Source organism: Rhinoderma darwinii, chromosome 8 (genome assembly GCF_050947455.1).
Source record: "Rhinoderma darwinii isolate aRhiDar2 chromosome 8, aRhiDar2.hap1, whole genome shotgun sequence".
In the NCBI taxonomy this organism is placed as follows: Eukaryota; Metazoa; Chordata; class Amphibia; order Anura; family Rhinodermatidae; genus Rhinoderma; species Rhinoderma darwinii.
Genome location: NC_134694.1, coordinates 14746374 through 14767206, shown reverse-complemented (window position 1 = coordinate 14767206; position 20833 = coordinate 14746374). Strand labels below are relative to the sequence as shown.

At 44.2% G+C, this 20833-nt stretch overlaps 2 protein-coding genes across 3 annotated transcripts in view; one reads left to right on the top strand and one right to left on the bottom strand.

Annotated features, from left to right (window-relative positions):
* Positions 1-1481: 1481 nt before the first annotated feature.
* Positions 1482-15074, top strand: TSR2 (TSR2 ribosome maturation factor). The gene is made up of 5 exons (XM_075834179.1): positions 1482-1589; positions 5491-5581; positions 6536-6627; positions 10783-10953; positions 12930-15074. The coding sequence occupies exons 1-5, from the start codon at positions 1509-1511 to the stop codon at positions 13080-13082; spliced, it is 588 nt and encodes a 195-aa protein (XP_075690294.1). The 5' UTR covers positions 1482-1508; the 3' UTR covers positions 13083-15074.
* A 1427-nt stretch (positions 15075-16501) lies between these two features.
* The window catches only part of FGD1 (FYVE, RhoGEF and PH domain containing 1), an 88574-nt gene continuing 84242 nt past the window's right edge, over positions 16502-20833 (bottom strand). For both annotated transcript variants that reach the window (XM_075835226.1, XM_075835228.1), the window contains exons 17-18: positions 19947-20090; positions 16502-19855 (exon numbers count right to left, since the gene is read on the bottom strand). In XM_075835226.1, coding sequence (XP_075691341.1) covers positions 19589-19855; positions 19947-20090 — 411 coding nt within the window. In that variant the 3' untranslated portion in view covers positions 16502-19588. The remainder of the gene's footprint in view (positions 19856-19946; positions 20091-20833) is intronic.

Below are 20833 nucleotides of genomic sequence, written 5' to 3'. Positions count from 1 at the left end.
CGGACCCCCACCGATCATATACTGATGACCTATCCTGTGGCTGGATTCCCAATTGGTTCTGTTAGGTGCAGGGGCAGACATACTATAGTCGCAATCTGTGGAACTGCGCAGGGACCCAGTAGGTAAGGGGCCCAATAAGAAGCTTCCTACTGTTTATTAGATGTAAGGAACTGAACTTATAAATGTTATTAATCAAAAGTACTTGTTAGAGAGATATAAGCACTATATAATGAGCTATTTGGAGCAAGGAGTCCATATACCGTTGTTGTTGCTGCACAGGGGTCCTCTGCTGTATGTGTCTGCCCTTGATTAGAGGGTACCTGTGGCAGAGGCACTAAAGGAGGTGACAGAGGAAGTAAAAGAGGCTCCTATAGGAGGCACCTAGGAGAAAGATACCAAAGGCGGTGCATTATAAGGCCTAGTGCACACGACCGTGGTTTTTTGTCCGTGTTCTATTTTGCGGATAGCACTCGGACCCATTCATTTATATCGCCCCATTCACATGACTGTGATGTTCACAGATCCGTGTGGGGGCCACAAAAACCCAGGACATGTCATTTTACTGTCTATATTTGCGGATCATGTGACCTACACAGGAGGTTGGAAAAACTGGTGACATCAATTCCAGCCTGCCGGTGTTTGTGTTTTTCGGATCCGTGAATACTGATGACACACGGGATGCACTACGGAAGGTTTTCTGCATACAAATAGACCACAAATACAGGCAACTGATTCGCGGACCGGAAATACCCCAAAGTCTTGTGCATTAGGCCTATGGACTCATGCACATGACAGTTGTTTTTCTCAGGAACCTATCCTTTTTTTGGGGACAGCACCCATCTGTTTTTTTGTTTGCATGTCCGTGTGTCCGTTCCGCAAATGGTAGAACAGGTCCTATTCTTGTCCGTATTTGTGGTCCTTCTCAACCATTCTAGTGTATGGGTCCACTAAAAATAAAATGGACAGCACACAGAAGCCACAAGGATTTGTGTTTTGCGAAGCACAGAATGGAAGCGGTCGCGTGCCTGATGTCCTGAGGGGTTCCTGGGACAAGCACTAAAGTGGGTACCTGAAGCTGAGGCACTGAGCCTGGCACACCTACGTCAGAGCCACCCATGAGGGCATGGGGGGCTGGCACACACTGTTATAAGAGGTTCGGTGGCTTGTGGTTACAGTAATGCAGACATGATGCACAGGACGAATCAATGTATGGCTGAGAGGAAATGAGCAGCCATGATTCTTGTACTAATAGACCGAGCTGAGCAAGGGGCCTTTATTTACACACAGTTTCTTATTTTGCAAACCAAATGACTAATTATAAAAAAATATATAACATTGTTTACAGCGGAACGTGGACACAGATTTGAGTAGTCGTGGTCATGTCTCCATGGAAACAGTGCAGTGTACCGTCCACTCTATCGATCGATAATTCCGGCTTTTGATTGTGTGCCCTGTGCAGTCTCAGTCTGCGCTCGGCGATCTCCCTTGCTCACTGCCGCAGAGGTGTCATGGCGGCGCGCAGCTTGGATTCACGTGGTGTGTTTTATGAAGCGGTCCAGGCGGTGCTGGGGAGCTGGCCGGTGCTGCAGGTGACAACTCATTGGTGGAAATATGACTCTTAAAGTGTTCCTGCATAGTGGCAGGTGGAAGAGGCCGCACGTCCAGTAGAGGGACCCCAAGTTAAGCTTGTGAGGATCCAAAGCTGCCCATAGACATCATTAGATTGGGGTCTGCCTATGGTCTTATGTATATGAGGCTTTAGATGTAATGTTATTGGTAATGATCTTAACTAATTTACAATAGATCGTGATAAAATCTTCTCCATCAGTCACAACGCTTCGCTAGGGATCAGCGTCTCATAACTGGCGTTGCAATAAACCAGTGGGATGACTGCGTGGTGACGGCAATGTTTCTCTATGGAAAAAACGTTGCAAGCGACCTTCGTCGCAATATCCCATACGGAAGAATTGAAGGTATAGTTGCCGTAATCCAGATGTTTTGCAGCGGTGTTGCCGTGGAGCTCTAGTCTTATCATTCGTTCTTCCAAATTCCTGACCGTTCGTTGCAAACTATACGTACGGCGTGTTTAGTAGCGTCCAAGGGCGGTGCACATGGGGCACAATGTTTCCCAGGATTTGCAGGGTTTGCCATGTTTTGGTGCGGCAGTGTCTGTACACTAGTTTGTGTGTGTGTAAATAAATATATATATATTGTCCTCATCATATAAAGTAGTTAGGGTAGAACGTGTTATAATGTTAACAGAGCCCCACGTCTAAGGTGGCCCTATAGTAACTTCTGGGCATGTCCTACATCGGGTCAATAGAAGGGTTGGGGTTACACAGCGTTTTGTCTGTGTGCGCCACTTCCGTTCTGACCAGACGTCATAGGAGTGAAGAAGTAGTAAAAAATACCGCCATATTGGAAACTTGCAACATCAAAATATTGCGGTATTACAATCATAACCGAATACCACCCAACCTCTGTACCACGTGCTGCGGAGTTGTTCCGTTTTATGAAGCGCAGTTTGAGTGGAGCGGCAGCACACATGCAAGACCACCATTCTATTCAACTCTGTCTAGACGCGGAGAAGTATTTTGGGCTGGAATACCCCTTTAAGACCTTGGAGGCTAAAATGCAGAGCTGTATTAGAAAATAATGGAAAAATTGCCAGTCAACGTATCAGCAAACTGGTAAAATTGCTCATGTCTAGGTCTTAGATGGCTGTGGACGTTCTATATTTGTCAGCAGATCCTGACATTTTTGGTCGTCGTCTGATTTGTTTGTTGCCATCTTTACAACAAACGCTCCATTTCGTCTGGTAAATAGATGCAGTGCACAGCCCCCTGAACTCCATGTCAGGTTGACCCTCTATGGGCATCTTGTGGATGCCCCTAATATAACCTGCACCTGTTTCTTGGCAAATGGACTTTAAATACTGTCACATTGTACTCCACTAAATTAGATGAACATAGTTGTGTAGCCCACGTGGTAAAGTTCAATGATACTACTGGTAAAGACAATTGTAGATAGGGCTGCGCTGCAATACCGGACACTGGCCACGAACAAAAAGGCACCACGTTATTTTTTAATCTTGCTAACAGATTGAGGATTTGCCTTACAATGTCACTCGTTTCTTGTTAATACTAATAATAATTGGTGCCATATCGCTAGCAAATGCCACCAGCGTGTGATCAGGCGAACAAAGAGGAGGCTAATCTATGGGGCTCTGTGGCCCCTTTGGCTTTTACCAGACAGTTCCACCTTCATCTATGGGCTGTGTTTGGCAGTCCTGCTGAGAACACTTTATGTAAAGAAGACTGAGCTGCAATACCAGGTACAGTGCAGGGATGAAGGTGGCGCTGTGTCTGGTAAAATCTATAGGTGCCGCATTGTTTAATGCAGTACAGCGGCGCCTTCATTCTCTGATCACATATTGATGGTATATACCATCAATCATTAATAGGCCTTGTTCACAAAGTGCAGATTTGCTGTAGATTTTGTATGTATGTTTTAAACCAAATTAGGAACAGAACCAAAACAGAAGAGATATGTAAAGGAAGGCCTCATAGATCTGCGTGCCTTGAACCAATTCTGCGCTGTGTGAACAAGGCCTTAGACTCTGTTCACATCACGGAGATATACATCGGCAGGATTTTTTGAGGGTGCAACATATGGGCATACATCGTGCATAGGGCCCCATTGTAAAAAAAAAAAAAAAAAACATCAAAAGCTTATACTGTATCTTCCTATGTAGCATTTTGTATAGAGCGTTATTCCATACATAAAAAAAAAATCGGGTTTTCCAACGCATACCAGCCTGCTGGGTGCGATTAGAACACCCTTTTGGCAAAGGCCGGCTCAATGGGACCCTATGGGTTACAAATGTAATGTCATCTGTTCACATCACGTTTGTAAACCATAGGGTCCCATTCACTTGGCGCATGCCAAAAGGGTGTTCTATTCGCAGCCAGCAGGCTGGTATGCATCCGCTCTCTGCTTTAGTATGAAACCCCAGTATGGCCTTGTTCACATCACGTTTTTGGCCTATGTTTGATGTATAGGTGGTGAAAAAGCTCTAAACGTATACATTGAACGTAGGCTGCGTCGGAAGCATAACAGTGGCATTCGTCACCATAGACATTAATGAGATGCGTTAAACGGATACGTTGTGAAGTGAGGTCATGACCCATCCATTAAACTATTACCAGTCTATGGCCTCTATTAGCCATCCGTTTGACGTATCCGTCATCCATAAACGATCATGGTATCCGTATAGCATATTTGTCATGAAAGGCTATTGAAAAGTCCACGCATACATTAAAACGTATGCCTGTGAAGTATTTCATACATGGACATGTTTAGCGCATAGGTCAGAAGCTTTCTCACCGTAAACGCTAAATATAGGACAAAAACGTGATGTGAACAGGGCCTAACTGTCACGATTATAGGATTTAATCAGCTAGTGTACAAGGAAATGTATATTCAGCCATTCGCCAAAATCTGAAAGTATTTCCATGAGGTAAATCGCTCGAATCATTCTAGTATATGTCCCTTTTAAGTATGAGCGCCCCAAATTGGGAGCAAGTTGCATGTATGGACGGCTTCGCAATGATCGCTCACGAATATATTTAGTGACCTGATAATGGGTTCATTCTACAGCTGAAAACCCCGTTATATCCTACAGTCTCCGGAACCTGCGCAGGCGAGTATTGTTAGTAGTCCGTAACATATTTTTAGCCCTATGCCCTTTACAATCCTCTACGGAAACCCGTACGTGAGTCACCGCTATTATCTCTCACCAAGTTGCAGCCTATAATTTTACCCGGTCTGCTGCGGCTGACACATGGAAAACTGCTGGAATAATAAAGATTAATTTATTTATTTTTACACATTTTTTATCCTGAAGCCACTAGACTACTTGTGCAGTATGTTTATTCTGCCTGTTGTCTGAGTTGGGGGCACAAAACAAGCCTGTGTAGCATAGAAAGGCAGTATACTGTATAGCGAATAACTTTTCCTGTGACTTCTATAGTTCTAGTCGCATGTAGGGAAATGGTGGTCACTCAGACAGGACTTCAAGACGTTGCTAGGCAACCTGATGCAGACTATCCTAGGATAGGTTACGTGGACGTTTGTCAGTCTGTATTCCGTTATGGGCATGGAGTTAGGCTTCTTGTCCTCAAAATTACAGTTTTGTAATACAGGTGGGAGGTTAAAGGGGTTTGTACAAGATTAGAGTAAGATGACTACTTCTTCCAAAAACAGCGCCACACCTGTCCACAGGTCGTGTGTGGTATTGCAGCGCAGCCCCATTTACTTCAATAAAGCGGATCTGCGACACCAGACAGTGGACAAGTGTGGCGCTGATTTTTGGAAGAATGCAGACATGTTTTGTTTTTTTAATCCTATATAAACCTTTTAAGTATGGCGGGGACTTGTGTTTTAGAAATACTGCAGAAAGTAACCATTACTGTCCATTTATGTTGACAGATCGCTGTAGAGAATGGATTTGGAGGTCCTCATGTACAAGAAAAGGCACAATGGATGGCGGCGGTTGTGCATGACTATTTTCACACTAATTGTAAGTCTACAGCTGCTTTCTTAAAGGGGTATACCATAAGTGTCTTATAGATTTCACACTGATCCAGAGATGGGTGCCTCATGTCCCCCTGCCGTAAGAGAGAAGAAAAGTCAGGGCAGACGGAGTCAGACATGCATGCGACACTATCCATTATAGTCTCAAGGGAATTGTGTGTTTGCTGTGTGCAGTTTCTACTCTGGAAGGCCCAAAATGTTTATCTGACTGTCAAATGTCAATTCTAGCATCATTGTAAAAATCTTTATTAAAAGTTTATGTTGTTTTTCCTTTTTTCGTCTGTGGAAACTGTCAACAAGTAGGTAAGGTGTTGCTGACATAAACAACCCGGATTCAGCATCCAATTAGTTTGATTTAAGGGGCCATCTGGTTTGTTAAAATTGATGGCCTAGCCTTAGGATGGGCCATTAATATTAGATTGGTGGGGGTCCGAATGTCAGCACCCCGCCGATCAGCTGTTTAATGGGTCCGCGGCCCCTTCAAACAGCTTTTTGGCGTCAGTGCCGACAGTTGGACCCCCACCGATCTAGTATTGATGGCCTATCCTGAGGATAGGCCATTTAATTTTAACAACCTGGTTGACCCCTCTAAGGTGTTAAGGAGCCCTTTCAGAACAGTACACCCTCGTGCACTCAAAGTACTAAATCTAGACACATAATAATGATGAAGACCCATCAGCAGTTTGTCGATAGTTTCCAGCTTGCTGCAGGAGATTTATTTTCATACACTGCACACGGTAGAGGCAAACTGGAAAAGTAAAAACAACTCATTTAATAAAGATATAAAATCTAGCATCTCTGTTATATATTTTCTGACTATATGGCCAAAGTTACTTAAAAGTGAAGCTACATATTCTGTAAATAAATTGCCCAACATTGTTTGGGTGAAGTATCCCTTTAAGGGACATCCTTGTGTGTAATTGCATTGTCTTGTTTGTAGCGGACTTGGATCAGTACGAGGTGGAGGAGACCCTGCAAGGCATAATGAATGATGAGTTTGATACAGTGGTTGAGGATGGAAGTTTGCCAATGGTAAGAACATTTTATTTTCACGTTGATGCTCTAACTAACAATCCCATATTCAGACTGGATACGAGTCTCTAGGCGCCTTTAAAGGGGTTGTCCGGGACATTTAAACAACAACAACAACAACGTGCTAAAATATAAAAACACTAGTCCTGCTCAATGAATTAGAATATCATCAAAAAGTTAATTTATTTCGGTGATTCAATTCAAAAAGTGAAACTCGCATTCTATAGATTCATTACACACAGTGATCTATTTCCAGCATTTTATTCTTTTAATGTTGATTATTATGGTAACCGTTAATGAAAACCCAAAATTTAGTGTCTCAGAAAATTTAGAATATAAAATAAGCCCAATTTTATTAATTATTTTTAATACGGAAATGTCGGCCTACTGAAAAATATGTACAGTATATGCCCTCAATACTTGGTCGTCGCTCATTTTGCATGAATTACTGCATCAATGTGGCATGGAGGTGATCACCGGTGCCACTGCTGAGGTGTTATCAATGCGGCGTGGCAGGGGGGGCGATCAGTCTGTGGCACTGCTGAGGTGTTATGGAAGCCGAGGTTGCCTTGATACCCTCCTTCAGCTCGTCTGCATTGTTGGGTTCGGTGTCTCATCTTCCTCTTGACAATTCCCCATAGATTCTCTATGGGGTTTAGGTCAGGTGACTTTGCTGGCCAATCAAGCGCAGTGATACTATGGTTATTACACCAGGTATTGGCACTCTTGGCAGTGTGGGCAGGTGCCAAGTCCTGTTGGAAAATGAAATCTGCATCTCCATAAAGCTTGTCAGCAGAGGGAAGCATGAAGTGCTCGAAAATTTCCTGGTAGACGCTGCGCTGACTCTGGACTTGATATAACACAGTGGACCAACACCAGCAGATGACACGGCCCCCAAACCATCACTGACTGTGGAAACTTCACACTGGACCGCAGGACACTTGGATTGATGCCTCTCCTCTTCCTCCAGACTCTGGGACCGAGATTTCCAAATGAAATGCAAAATGTGCTTTCATCTGAAAACAGAACTTGACACTGAGCAACAGACCAGTCGTTTTTCTCCTTAGCCCACGTAAGACACTTCTGACGTCTCAAGGAATGCGACAGTTGTAGCCCATGTCCTGGATACATTTGTGTCTGGTGGCTCTTGAAGCGCTGACTCCAGCCGCAGTCCACTCCTTGTGAATTTCCCCCAGATTCTTGACAATCCTTACAAGGCTGCGGTTATCCCTGTTGCTTGTGCACCTTTTTCTACCACACGTTTTCCTTTCTCTCCACTCTTCATTAATCTGCTTGGATACAGCACTCTGTGAACAGCAGCTTCTTTAGCAATGTCCTTTTGTGGCTTCCCCTCCTTGTGGACGTGTCAATGACTCTTCTGGACAACTGTCACGTCAGCAGTCTTCCCCATGATTGTGTAGCATAATGAACCAGGCTGTTGGACCATTTAAAGGCTTAGGAAACCTTTGCAGGTGTTTTGTGTTGATTCGCTGATTAGAGTGTCACACCATGAGGCCCCATGCACATGACCGTGCCCGCAATCACGACCCGCGATTGCGGGCACGGCCGGCCGCCGACTGACAGCCGCATTTTCGGGCCGTGCTCACATACAAAGTATGGGAGCACGGCCCGCAAAATGCAAAAGAACGGACATGTTCCATAATTCCCAGAACATTTCCATGGCACGGACACCCTTCCGTAGTGCTACGGAAAGGTGTCAGCGTTCAATGAAAGTGAAAGGCTCCGTTTTTTACGGTCGTGTGCATGGGGCCTGAGTCTACAATCTGCAACTTTTACCCAATATTATAATTTTCTGAGACACTAACTTTTGGGTTTTCAGTAACTGTTACCATAATCATCAATATTATAAGAAAAAAATGCTGGAAATAGATCACTGTGTGTAATGAATCTATAGAATATATGAGAGACACTTTTTGAATTGAATTACTGAAATAAATTAACTTTTCTAATTCATTGAGAAGGACCTGAAAAATCCTCCGCCGCTCCAGCGCTGCCGCTTTGATGCTCCCCGCCAGTCTGTTAACTTCTACAGGAAGTGATGACGTCCTATTCCATCCATGTGACACTGCAGCCAACCACTGGCCTTAACAGTGATGCTGGCCAGAATGGCGTGTCATAACTGAGGCCGGTGATTGGCTGCAGCGGTGAAATTAATGGAACGGGACATCATGACTTCCAGTAAAATGAAACAGTCCTGGGATGAGCACCGGAGCGGTGGCGGAATGACCAGATGAATATTACATCTTCCAGGCAAAAGTGATACACTGGGGCAAATTTACTAAAGGGCGGCCCCCCTCTTCTAACTCCTTAGATATCGCAATTGAACGCAGCGTTTCAGGAGTTAAACGGATGGAATCAGTGATCTTTGATTCCGCCCGTTGCAGTAAAGTGATGGCTGTATGGAGTGAGCTGAGCGTGCTTCATACTACCCTTTAAACGCTTATCACATACATTTACAGGATAATGCATTAATTTAGGACAGTATTAACCCCTTTTAGAAGGGATAAAATTAGTCCAAACAGGCAGAAACTGCGCCAAACTTATCCCATTGGAGCATGCTGTATAATATATCTGGCGAAATTCTCTAGACATTTTTGCACTTTTACAATAATATTTAGTGCCCTAAGAATTGGGGCACTTTGTACATAAATGTGGTGCATTTTGCGACTCCTCTCAGACACGCCCTTTTTCTAGATTGTTATAAAAACTGTTGAGTGAGGTGTTAAGTATCTAAAACACAATAAAGTTGGCTTGTGGCATATCCGCTACTTTTTTGGTACAATATGAGCCAGAATTCTGGCGCATTTTGCTTAGTAAATCTGTATTATGCATGGTGCAAGGCCTGAGGGGGTGGAGCATGTCACAGGGATTTAAATAAACCAAAGAATCCCTGTGTCGTGCTCCGCCCCCTCAAGCCTTGCACTAGGCATAACAGTGTATCAGTTGTGCCTGGAGTGTTCCTTTAAATGGATGTATATAGATAGAAATACTGGGGAGCTGCCAGGGATTTGAAATAAAGCTTAAATTTGAAAGGTTGAAATAAACAGGGAAGATGTGAGCCCCCAAATAATTCCTGCTGCCAAGGTAAATTATTGTGGAGCATAAATTTTTTTATTTATATTATTAAAGCTTGGTCGTCGTATAATCAAGCTCCTCAACTAATATACTTTATAGTTAAATTCGTAATAATTTTCCAGCTCTGTTTGCTGTCAGTGAATAGCAATATTCTTTACAATTAGCTCCTTACAAGAGAGAACTCCGATGCGTTGTAGCAAGCTGTGTTTCCATTCACTGACCACAATCAAAAAATATGACCATTTACAACACAAAGTATATGAGAAATTTGTGTAACTTTTCATTACACAATTATTAACCTTTAGCTACATAACAAAACTCTCCCAGAATCCTCTTGGGGCCCAGAAGGGTTAGGTAAAGCTCCCATCAAACCGGTATGGGAAGATTTCAGTGTTATACATCACCCGCCTTTCTGTTTCTATATTCGGCTGATAGTAAGAACCACTCCCCGCAGAAGCAGTCGCCCATTGTTAATGGTGGAGGTGAACCTGCTCCTCCGAGGATACTCGTATTAGACAGTCTTTTCTCCTGCCACTGGCACGATCTTGCAGCTTTAAGAGCACCCCTCCGCCTCGGGGATCTGGGAAAGCTTGGTGACTGCTACTGTGAGGTAGGCCATATTGGTTGTCACCCAGCTTTCCCGAGAAATAGACATAACTAAGCTAAATAGAATAGAGGTCTTCAGGCTCTGCAGCCGTCAGGGCGTGCTGGGGGTTGTAGTTTAACAGGTTGGCGATCGCTGCCTTAAAGGAACACTCTGGGTAAGCTAGTGTTATGCCTAGTGCAGTCTGAGGGGGCGGAGCATGACTCATGGATTCGCTCTTTGGTGTTTTGTATGTCTGTCATGCTCCGCCCCCTCAGGTCCTGCACCAGGTATTACTATCAGTCTTGCCTCAAGTGTTCCTTTAAATAGCCCATAGACGTTATTATGGTACATTTGATGCTGCCATTAACCCATCACTTCTATTTTTACTTTCTTGATTGTATATTGAAGATTCCAGATTAATAGACTGTATCGTTGTATAGCCCTGGTGATCGGAGACCTTTATCATTTCCCAGGTTGCCCAGCAGCTCTGCATGTTCTACTCCCAGTGTCAACATGGAGAGACCCCCAGCGTGAAGGAGAAAATTGCGGAGCTGTCTCAGAAGAAATATAATGTCAAAGCGAATGTGCAGGAAGCGACATCTGCGGAGGATGAGGAGGAAAGCAGCGCTGATGAGGATGATGAGGTGGGGATCGGGGTCCTAGAGAAGTTACAATGTAGACATAGGAATAATACATAGGATTTATTAGGCTACACGGCCCTATAGAACAAGCCCCTTTGGCACAGACTCAGAGATTTCTCTTACTAATAATCTGACACATCATTCAAGGAAAAGCTCCATATAAACCCCTGCCAATGTAAGATTCCACAGGGTGTTGCGCTGCGGAAACGCCCAGTGATCAGCATCAATCATGGGCGTACCTGACAGCAAGTGTTCAATTTCCCTGCAGCGCCACCACAGGGGAAATTAAGCATTACATGGTGCACATTGGATGTCCGTTGTAGCAATAAACAGCACGACTCCGTATAAAAATAGAAACGAGAGAGATGCTTCCAATCCCCCCAATATGCAAATGAGTTCATTATAATAAGTCACACAGCAATGTTTGTGTTTTCTTAAGACACTTTTTTTTCTTCTTTATCCAAATATGAAAAATCCGAACCCAAATACATGAATATCCGTCAAATGGTTTAGCGTTGCCCTTGGCGCCAAGTGTCCATTAAAGGTCCAGGTTAATCTTTATCCCGTGGAGGTTTGGTGTAACGCAGAGATGATTTAGGGGACAACTTCTTTATCACCTATCTATAGCATAGGTGATGAGTGTTTGATCGCTAGGGGTACCACTGCTGGGACCCCCACTGCTCAAGAGAACGGAGGTCCTTATCCCTTATGAACGGAGTGGCAGGTCACACATGCGCCCTGCCGCTCCATTTATTCTCTATGGGACTGCTGGAGGTAGTAGAGTGCGGCGCGCGGCTATCTCTGGCAGTCCCGTAGAGAATGAATGGACCGCCAGGGCGTATGTGTGACCAGCCACTCTGTTCATAAGGAGATTCGGGACCCTGTTCTCTTGATCGGTGGGGGTCCCAGCGATCAAACACTTATACCTAACCTATAGATAGGTGATGTACGTTGTTGTTGTGGTGGGACAACTCCTTTAAGCACATGCAGTGAATCTCACCCCCAGTTTATATAGTCATGAAATAGACGTATTACACGTTACCTCTAAAAACATAGAATAAAATGTCCATAAATTAGACCGCGTTGCTCATTGGACTAGAACAAGGCGCTGTATTATACCTTAATATTTTTTTTTCTAAGATATTTTTTTATTTTTAACGAACAGTAGATATTTTTGTATATGACCTTTTATTATCTTTACATGATATCGTATATATCTTCACGTTCGAGGCCATTAGAAGACGTGTTTTGTAGAAAGGGCTCAGCGCAGCAATGTTTGTAGGTAGATGGTAAAGTTGCGGACGTCGCTGAGACCTTTTGGGCTGGTGGATTCCAATGTATAGATCCAATAAACCTCTCATTGGAGGAGTCCGATCCTAATCTGTTGATCATCACTTGTCTTGATTTCTTTGAGGACGCGTCATTTTCTATCAAACACTTTGGGGAGAATTTAATAAGTCTCATATGCCAGTCTTCATAGTAAGAAAAGTTGGAGTAAAATGTGACACATTTATTAAATGCGTCGCATCTTCTGGCTTCGGCCATACGCCATCATTGCAAAAAAAAAAAAAAAAAACGCGAAAAAAACCACATCACTCACCTCAGCGCTTCTCCTCTTCCCTCCGACTCCCTCATCACTGCAGCGCCGCTCGTACGAGGTCCTGACATTAAGCTTTATATGCGATGCAGAACTTCAACATCATTGGTACCGCGTCTCATACAACGTCCTGACATTATCCGGCGTCGTTACTTTTTATGAGCTGCGCCGGAGTGATGGGCAGACACGGAGGGGAGAAGAGCAGCGGTGAACAAACACTTTGGTTTGGAGGTGGATACAGCGGATCGCGGTGAGCAATATAATAGGATGGCAGAAATAATCCGCTCCTGTGTAATGAAGGGAAATGCTGCTGTGATCTGCCGCGTCGTCTGTGCTCTCCATCTGCTAATACCCGCTGCTTCTATGTCTTATCCTGTTCTAGGCAATGGACTGCGAGACAAGTATAACTACTACTCCCACGCCAACTACTTCTGCTGCACCTAGTACGTCAGCGTCTGGTGGGCACAGCCGGGAACCTGAGGAGGGAGAACCAGAAGCGGGTGGCTGGACAATGGTGTGCAGGAAAAAGAAGTGATTGTACAGTTTCTCTAGAACATCCACAATTGCACAGCTAGGTGGCGCCATTTTACCAAGCACAAGTGTCTACTGTATATGTGCATGTCCGAGACTCCGCACATGAGGAAGCATCTGGGCATAAAAGACCAGAGCATGAATTGCCTTTGGGTTCAGCAGACTGGGATATTTGTAGTATGTCCCTCAGCGTGCTACATCTATATTTATATCGAACGTGTGTGTGTGTGTGTGTGTGCGTGCGTGTGTGCCTCCAACGAAACTCTAGTGTGTGTGTGTGTGTGTATATATATGTATGTGTATATATATATATATATATATATATATATATAATGTGTGTATGGGAATTTTTTTTTACAAATATACATGTAATGGCTCCATGTAGTCAAATAGATCTTGTGCTCTAAACCCGAAAGGGGCGTTACGTGGACATGGCTTGTTAGTCATAACTGTACAGCCTACCAGTCACCACCTGATGGCAGAGTTTCCTTTTACGCAGGTGGAGCACATGTATGGCAGGTCTGAGCTGGTGCAGAGCTTCTGCCCTTTTTATACCAGTCTACGTTATTAAAGACATTTATCATGGATTATGAGCCATGTTTTACATTTTTTGTCATATTCATTAATTAGTATTAATAAATCTGCCACAGGTTTAAAGGGGTTGTCAATCATTAGAAGAAAAAAAAAATGGATAGTGCCACTATAGGTCCACTGGCTGTGTCTGGTATTGCAGGTCAGCCCCATTTTTTTTTGAATAATGCTGAGCTGCAATATCAAACACAGCCCATGAACAAGAGTGGTGCTGTTGTCTAATCATAAACAACCCCTTTAAGTAGTGAAGTCCCTTAAGTGCTGTTTAGATCTGATTGCTTCTTTGAATTACAAGTATGTTTGTTTCTAAAGCTACGTTGACACAGGGCAGATACGTTGCGTAAAAGTACACAGCGTACCCGCCCTGGACACCGCAGGTAATTCCGGCCGAAAAAACGCACCAAACTGGTGCAGTTTTTCGGCCGGAAAGGTCCACTGCGGAAAACAGCACGTAAAAAAAACTGTACTGACTCGTAGCCATGGCGACACATTTCTCTGAAGTCCTGCAGCCCAGACTCCTGGGGTGACGTTTCGTCACATGTGACCGCTGCGGCCTGCAACCCCAGATTATGTATTCTGTATGGGATTGGTCTTTTATTACAGTTTGTATTTTTGGTAAATTTGATTATTTTTCTCGATCTGTCACTGATACCTCTGGTCTATTATCTACTAAGATTTCTACTACGAGGCGGAAATGCTGGATGCGTCTATGAACGCTACCCAGATCTCTGCAGCATAAGATCCTAAGTGAGATCATCTGCGGCTCAACTATCCTAAATTACCATAGTAGAGCATTGATTTTGGCAGGAGGTCTCTGTAAGATGCAGAGACCCCTGCCGCACCGTACCACAGATGCTGAAGCAGCTCTTGGGCGACCATTAGCATGACTGGCAGTTATCTACAACACTCACTCATCATCTTCAGCCGACAGCGGGTGATCGAATGGTGGTAACATCTCACGGCATGACCAGAGAGTCATCAATACTGGATGTATCTGCTGTCTGAAGCCACACTGAGGGATCGTTCTTGTGATATTCTGTATGTGCACGAGGTATTGATCCCTTGTGCATTGGAAGACTTTAGTCTGTGTGAACGGCAGCCTTTAAAACCATTAAAATGAAACCGTCTTCCCTTCAACCCCAGAGGGTGAAAAATGTGGTTCCGTATTGATTTCTCTATTTTGTTTCTTAAAGGAGCACTCATGCCAAGCGTGCGGTGACTCCCATAGACTTCAATGGCGCACGTGCACAGCCACCTCTACACCTTGACTCCATATGGATGTGGTCATCTTGACTTGCCGAACAGGGGGTTGGAGGACCCCTTTTCTCTTCATAGGTGGGGGTACCCCACCTATCTGCCAACTATGGCATGTACTGTGTCTTTCATCCATATTGTAATATTTTCTCGTGTATCACAGATATAAATACAGAACTGTTGTATCGATCCACGTTACAGATCCCTTATTGCAGGCTCCATTGATTTCTATGAGGGAGAATACAGCCGTATACCTCATTCACAGGATAGGTGATCATTTTCTGAGCGCGAGAACGGGGGTTTCGATGCCCCCAGATGCCACCCTCTGCACCCCTGCAGCGAGGAGGACATTGAATGGAGTGGTGGTCAAGCAAGTCTTCCATCTATGAGAAAAACGGAAGCAGCTGAGCACTGAACTCCACTGTTTCTGCACATGCTCGACCATCGCTCCATTCAATGTGCTCCTCCCTGCAATCGAGCAGTGAGGAGTGACAGGGGGTTTGGGACCCCCGTTGTCATGATCAGTGAGGGTCCCAGCAGTTAGTGCCCCAGAGAATGGATAGGTGATAATTAACGATTTTTGGAAAAACCCCTTAATGGCAAAATTGAGCGACCTTCAACTAACCACTTGTAATCTGCACCCACCACACGTGGCCGTGGTTTGCAGATACTTCTGCTTGTCCTCACCATAAGGCCTTATTCAAACGAGCGTGTTAAAACGGCTGTGAAAAATGGTCGTTTCACACTCATGCGGGACCCGTCTTCACGGATCCCTCATAGACTTGCGTCTATTGAGGGATCCGTGAAAACGGACAAAAATAGGACATGTTCTATTTTTTCACAGATCCTTCACACGGTCCGTTAAAATAGCCACGCGAATAACCCCATAGAGTTTCGTGCAGCCGCGTGACGGCCGTTTTATATGCTTGTCTGAATAAGGTCTAAGGAAATTTTAGACTGGATTTTCTGTGCGGAATTTATGCAGCTAATGCGCCCAGTGTGAACATACCCTAAATCTATGTCCCCCTAGTGGCAGCTGCAGGCAGTTAACCTGTTTATCATGGCTACCTATGTAAGAACAGCAGAGTTTGGGGACAGGTCCAGTTTATTATTAGACATGCAGATACATGGCAGCCCATTAGTCACTGGGGAGGGGCGGTGGTGCGTTCTCCTAATGAATACAGCGGACTCTTTACTATGAGTCCACCTTATTATTTATTAGCCAAATATTATTTTTTTTTCCATTTGGGGGAATAGTAAATCGAACCTGTCATTATATGCTGCCCTTAAACAAGAAGGTATAGTATGGGGATGTGTCCACTGACTATATAAAGGGAAGCGGACTTGGAGCTCTGTATAAAAAAAACAAAAAAGACCCTCAATCCTTAAGATATATAGTTGAATGAATCATATCAGAATTTGACCTTTTTAGATTAAATATAAAATATCAGGTGCGAGATCTTCTCCCGTGCTGCACCTCGTATTCTGCTCATCAAATGTCGGACGAGACTTTCCGTGATGCTCAGCCAACTTTATTGATGACTGTTAAATATATTTACAAAGATAACACAGGCAGACTTGTTGCAATAAACAGACTGTATTGAACAGACAGAACAGATCTCCAGCACAGGGGGAGGGGTGCGTGTCATACAAACATCCCCAGTGGCCTGCCACCAATGTCATACCTCCACCCGACAGCTGACAGATTGGAAGCAGAGAGGCGCATATAGACGTCAATACTGGCAGCACATCCTGTGCAAACATCACCGTACGGAGGGGCATTCACAGGGCAGCGAGAGGTGGTAGAAAAGACACGGGTACAGAATTGGAATTTAAAGACATGTCAGTGTGAACACCAGAACCAAACAGATTTGCTACATCTCTGCTTTCTTATGCCGAAGTCTCACAATTGGCTGAGATTGATCAAATCGATCCTGATCATGTGATTTCCATTATTCTGGCAGAATTTGGCACAATTTACAGGTAAAAATTAGGTTTCTTGGCACAAAATCCTATAAATGAAATCAAAGTTTGGTTCACATAAGCCGTGGAAGAGAGGGGGGGGGTTTAGGCAGGGCTTTCGGTGCATTAATCTGGCCTTTTTCCACTGTAGTCTCTATTTCGGAGGGGGGTTGCAGTTTGGACACCGCATCTAAATGGCCGAATACATTTGATTTGTCACGATTTTAGTGTTGACTTCCTATCCTTTTCTGTCCATTGGGTTAATAGGCCTCGTCTCTATAGACATAAGTGACCCCAGTGGTGGCCGGTAGCCGCTTATCTCCACACCACTATATAGGATTAATATTTGATAGTATTTCTTATAACCCAAATTTCAAGATCTCTTGTAAACATTACTGGTCTATTTTCACATGTTGGTATTTGGAAGCCAAAACTCGGAGTAGATCCTGCACGGAGAAGTAGTATAATGGGAAGATTTCTACCGCTTTAATTTTAGATCCATTCATGGATTTAGCTTACAAGTGCTCATGTAAAATACTGCAGTGTGAATGAGGCTTAAAGGGAACCGGTCAGCAGTTTTGAGGTCTCAACATTGCTGACAGGGTGATCTAGAGGAAGGCGAGGGCATTTTAAATATCCCTTTTTTTTTTTTAAATTATGGAAGTTTAATTCGTCCAGAACGCCGATCACAAGTTTCACCGAGGCAGGGACTTGAAGTGCAAGTCCCACCCCTCTGCTCTAGCACTCTCCTGATTGGCCAGAAGAGCTGTCACTCAAAACAGAGTGGCACACGCTGCTCCGGAGGCATCAAACTTCAGTTTCTCGGTCATGTAACTTGCAGTACTGAGATAAAAGGTGAGTTTAAAATGCCCTCTTTCTCCCATACATTACCCTGGCAGCAGTTTTGAGGCCTCAAAGCTGCTGCCAGGTTTCCTTTAACATTAGGATTTTTTTAAATGTCAAAATGGTTCCCATCCCAGCAAAATATCTCCATAAACTGGGGTTATGGTAATAATACTAGTCCGTGAAATATACTGGGAATCCCTGATTCAAGGTGCAGCGAGCTTCAGTTTAGGTTGTGTGTCCCTTCCTGCAGTGGTGACCATTTCTAGTCTCTGCTTTTATGTAAGGGTTGCTGGGCTAAGACTGTTTGGTTTCATATTATAGGATATTTTTCAATCGATGTCTTAAAAGAGACATTGGAAAGTCTACTGGTGCCGCAAGGGGACTGATTTGTCGTTATCGCATTGGCTGTATGTGAAGGCAGTGGTAAGCGGGCAATGACGAGTGCCAGGGTCTAGCAGAAGTAAGTAAGTGAGGAGTCTTCCCTTGGAGAGATTATGCTTTTAAAGGAACACTCCAGGCAAAACAGTGTTATGCCTAGTGCAGAACCTGAGGGGGCGGAGCTTAGAACACAAGCGGGAATTACATATATGCTCCGCCCCTCAGGTGCTGCACTGGTCGTAACACAGTCTTTAACTTTTGCTTGAGTGTTCCTTTAAGATGCCGCATTCAGGGGCATAAGTGGCGTTAATGGGCTCGGAGGAGCCTCTGCTACGTGATTATAAGTGGAGTTAATGCAGTTTCCACTCATTTGTAAAGCCTCAATTTGTCCTCTTTAAAGCATACCCTTCACCCGATTATGACTCTCTCCAACAATAAAAGGTTGAATGCTAAATTTCACACATCAAACCCAATTACAAAAGGGAATACACTATTTGGAATAACAGAATCCCTCATCTTTGCTTTCCTATGGCCATAATACAGGTGCAATACCCAGACCCCAACCCAACCCTTTGTGTTCTACGTTTGGTTCCGGGGGCACGAGTATTGCAGCTGTAACACAGACACAAACGCAGCATCGCTTTAGTTTGCATTATGATATATTTAGCTCTTGCCATACAATTTTTTTTATCATTAGGCAGAATATTTCCTCTTCACTTCTATTAATCCCTGAGACATTGATAGGAATCAATATCTGAGGATTGAGTGACACATCCCTATGCTACCCCCGCTATATTGTGATATATACAAACTGAATAGGGTCATATTGTAGCGAATGAGGGTGACTTATATGGCACTGTACACACTTCTGTGCTATTAGGCGCTTCCTCCATTTTATGGCACTTTATTACAAATCCCACAGACTGGAATCTACTGGCCCTATTCCTCCCACTCTCTCCTTACACAGGGACGTGTCCGCATGGAGTTTGGAATGACGATGATACATTTAAAAAAAAAAAGTTCCCAGAACAAGCAAAAGAACAACTTAGAGTGTTGCTAAATATTATTAAAATAATTATAATACATATTAAAAAAAGAGAAAGTGCCGGTGATGGGTTTGAGTAAGAATGAGTTCAAGAGTGCGGAAGCATCTGGTGACCTAGGAAGGAAGTGTTAATGGGTCAATCCAGCCATCCGACTCCTTCCTATGTAAGTGATGATGGGTCAGTCCAGCCCCATCCTTCTCAGCTGGCCCAGAAGAGGTTAAGTTTGTCATTGATCCTCTAGGGTAGCATTTTAGTTCTCCTTTCGGGTCCTTTGTATAACATGGAAGTACTATGGGTGAGTCCAGCCCTCCCCACGTGAAGCCAAGACAATCTTGCCCCACGCTCATAATATTCCCCTGTTGACGATGAACGGACAAGTCTTATTCCCACCCTTATATATCTACAAGAGGGGGGAGATGTAGCGGATCAATCCTCAAGTGTCCCCTAGAGGATCCCCAGTTCCATCGTGCTCTTCTTCAGCCTCAAGCAGCAAGTCTTTGGAGCTGTAGTCTTCTCCTCGACCTGCTCGGGACAACTCATTCACCCATCGACGCTGCAGTTCCTCTGTTTCTGGGCTGAAGTAGAAGCTGAGCTGACTCTGACTGATCTTTAAAACATGCTTGCGGTCAGAGCGCTCGCACTGTTCTGTTGGGGTCACTTCAAAGCCAATCAAAGGGATGCTCCGCTGAGCCTTCACATCCTGTTAGATGGAGAAGAGAGTCTATGTATAAATATCCTTCTCTGCATCCCCCCCCCCCCCTCCAATACCCTGGTACCCACGTTATACTGACCTGGGGGGCTCCATAGATGTACAGGACCAGGGGCTCATTCTGCGGGATGACAAACCAGCCCTTGTGCCAGCTCTTGGCTCCTTTCTCCATATAATACATATAACTGCACATTACACTGTGCTCTGCCACCACCGATGCCTGTTTCTGTAGGAAAAATGGACCATAGGATGTTCAATATATATTGTAGCATAATATTTGCTCGTTTAATGGACAGCCCTTGTCAATATGGCAAATGACCATCATAGAAAGAGGGGAGTTTGGAACGTGGGACCCTGTTAGGTAGAGTTGCTGCAAAAAAAAAAAAAAAAGTGACTCCTGCTCTGGAGGATAATTTATTCCATGGTTGTTCTTAAGAGTCTCTTGTAACAGGATCGATGCCACAGGATTGGAGGACGGCTGATGTTGTACTGATATTTAAGAGGGTGAAACAGAGTAACGAACATCCAGAAAGTTTGACGTCTGCGGTATGTAAAATACTTGAAGATATTCTAAAGGTCCTATTACATGGCCCAACATGGGCTCTGAAAACGAGCGCCGATCAACAAGACAACGCGTTGATCGGCGCTCCTTTCACAAGGAGCTATGTATGGGGACGAGCGCTCGTTATTCCGAGCGCTCGTTATTCCGAGCGCCCATCCTTCTGATTACATAGGGAGATGTGCTGCCGACAACTATGATTTTTGAACGCTCGTTTGCCCGTTTAATAGGGCCTTAAGAAATGAACTGGAAAAGTAAATTGCGGTAAATAATCTAATAACATAACCAGCATGGATTCACGAAAAACCGGTCATGCCCAACTAACATGCTCGGCTTCTATGAGGAGGTCCAAACATGGATGTTGGTGATGTGGCTGATGTGATTTATTTGGATTTTGCAAAAGCTTTTGA

What these genes read in the sequence shown, in the direction of transcription:
- TSR2 (XM_075834179.1), top strand. Translation starts at nt 1,509, where the DNA reads ATGGCGGCGCGCAGCTTGGATTCACGTGGTGTGTTTTATGAAGCGGTC. An exon ending in AGGATGGAAGTTTGCCAATG is followed by an intron (nt 6,628 to 10,782) that starts GTAAGAACATTT and finishes ATCATTTCCCAG; the next exon opens with GTTGCCCAGCAGCTCTGCAT. An exon ending in GCGCTGATGAGGATGATGAG is followed by an intron (nt 10,954 to 12,929) that starts GTGGGGATCGGG and finishes ATCCTGTTCTAG; the next exon opens with GCAATGGACTGCGAGACAAG.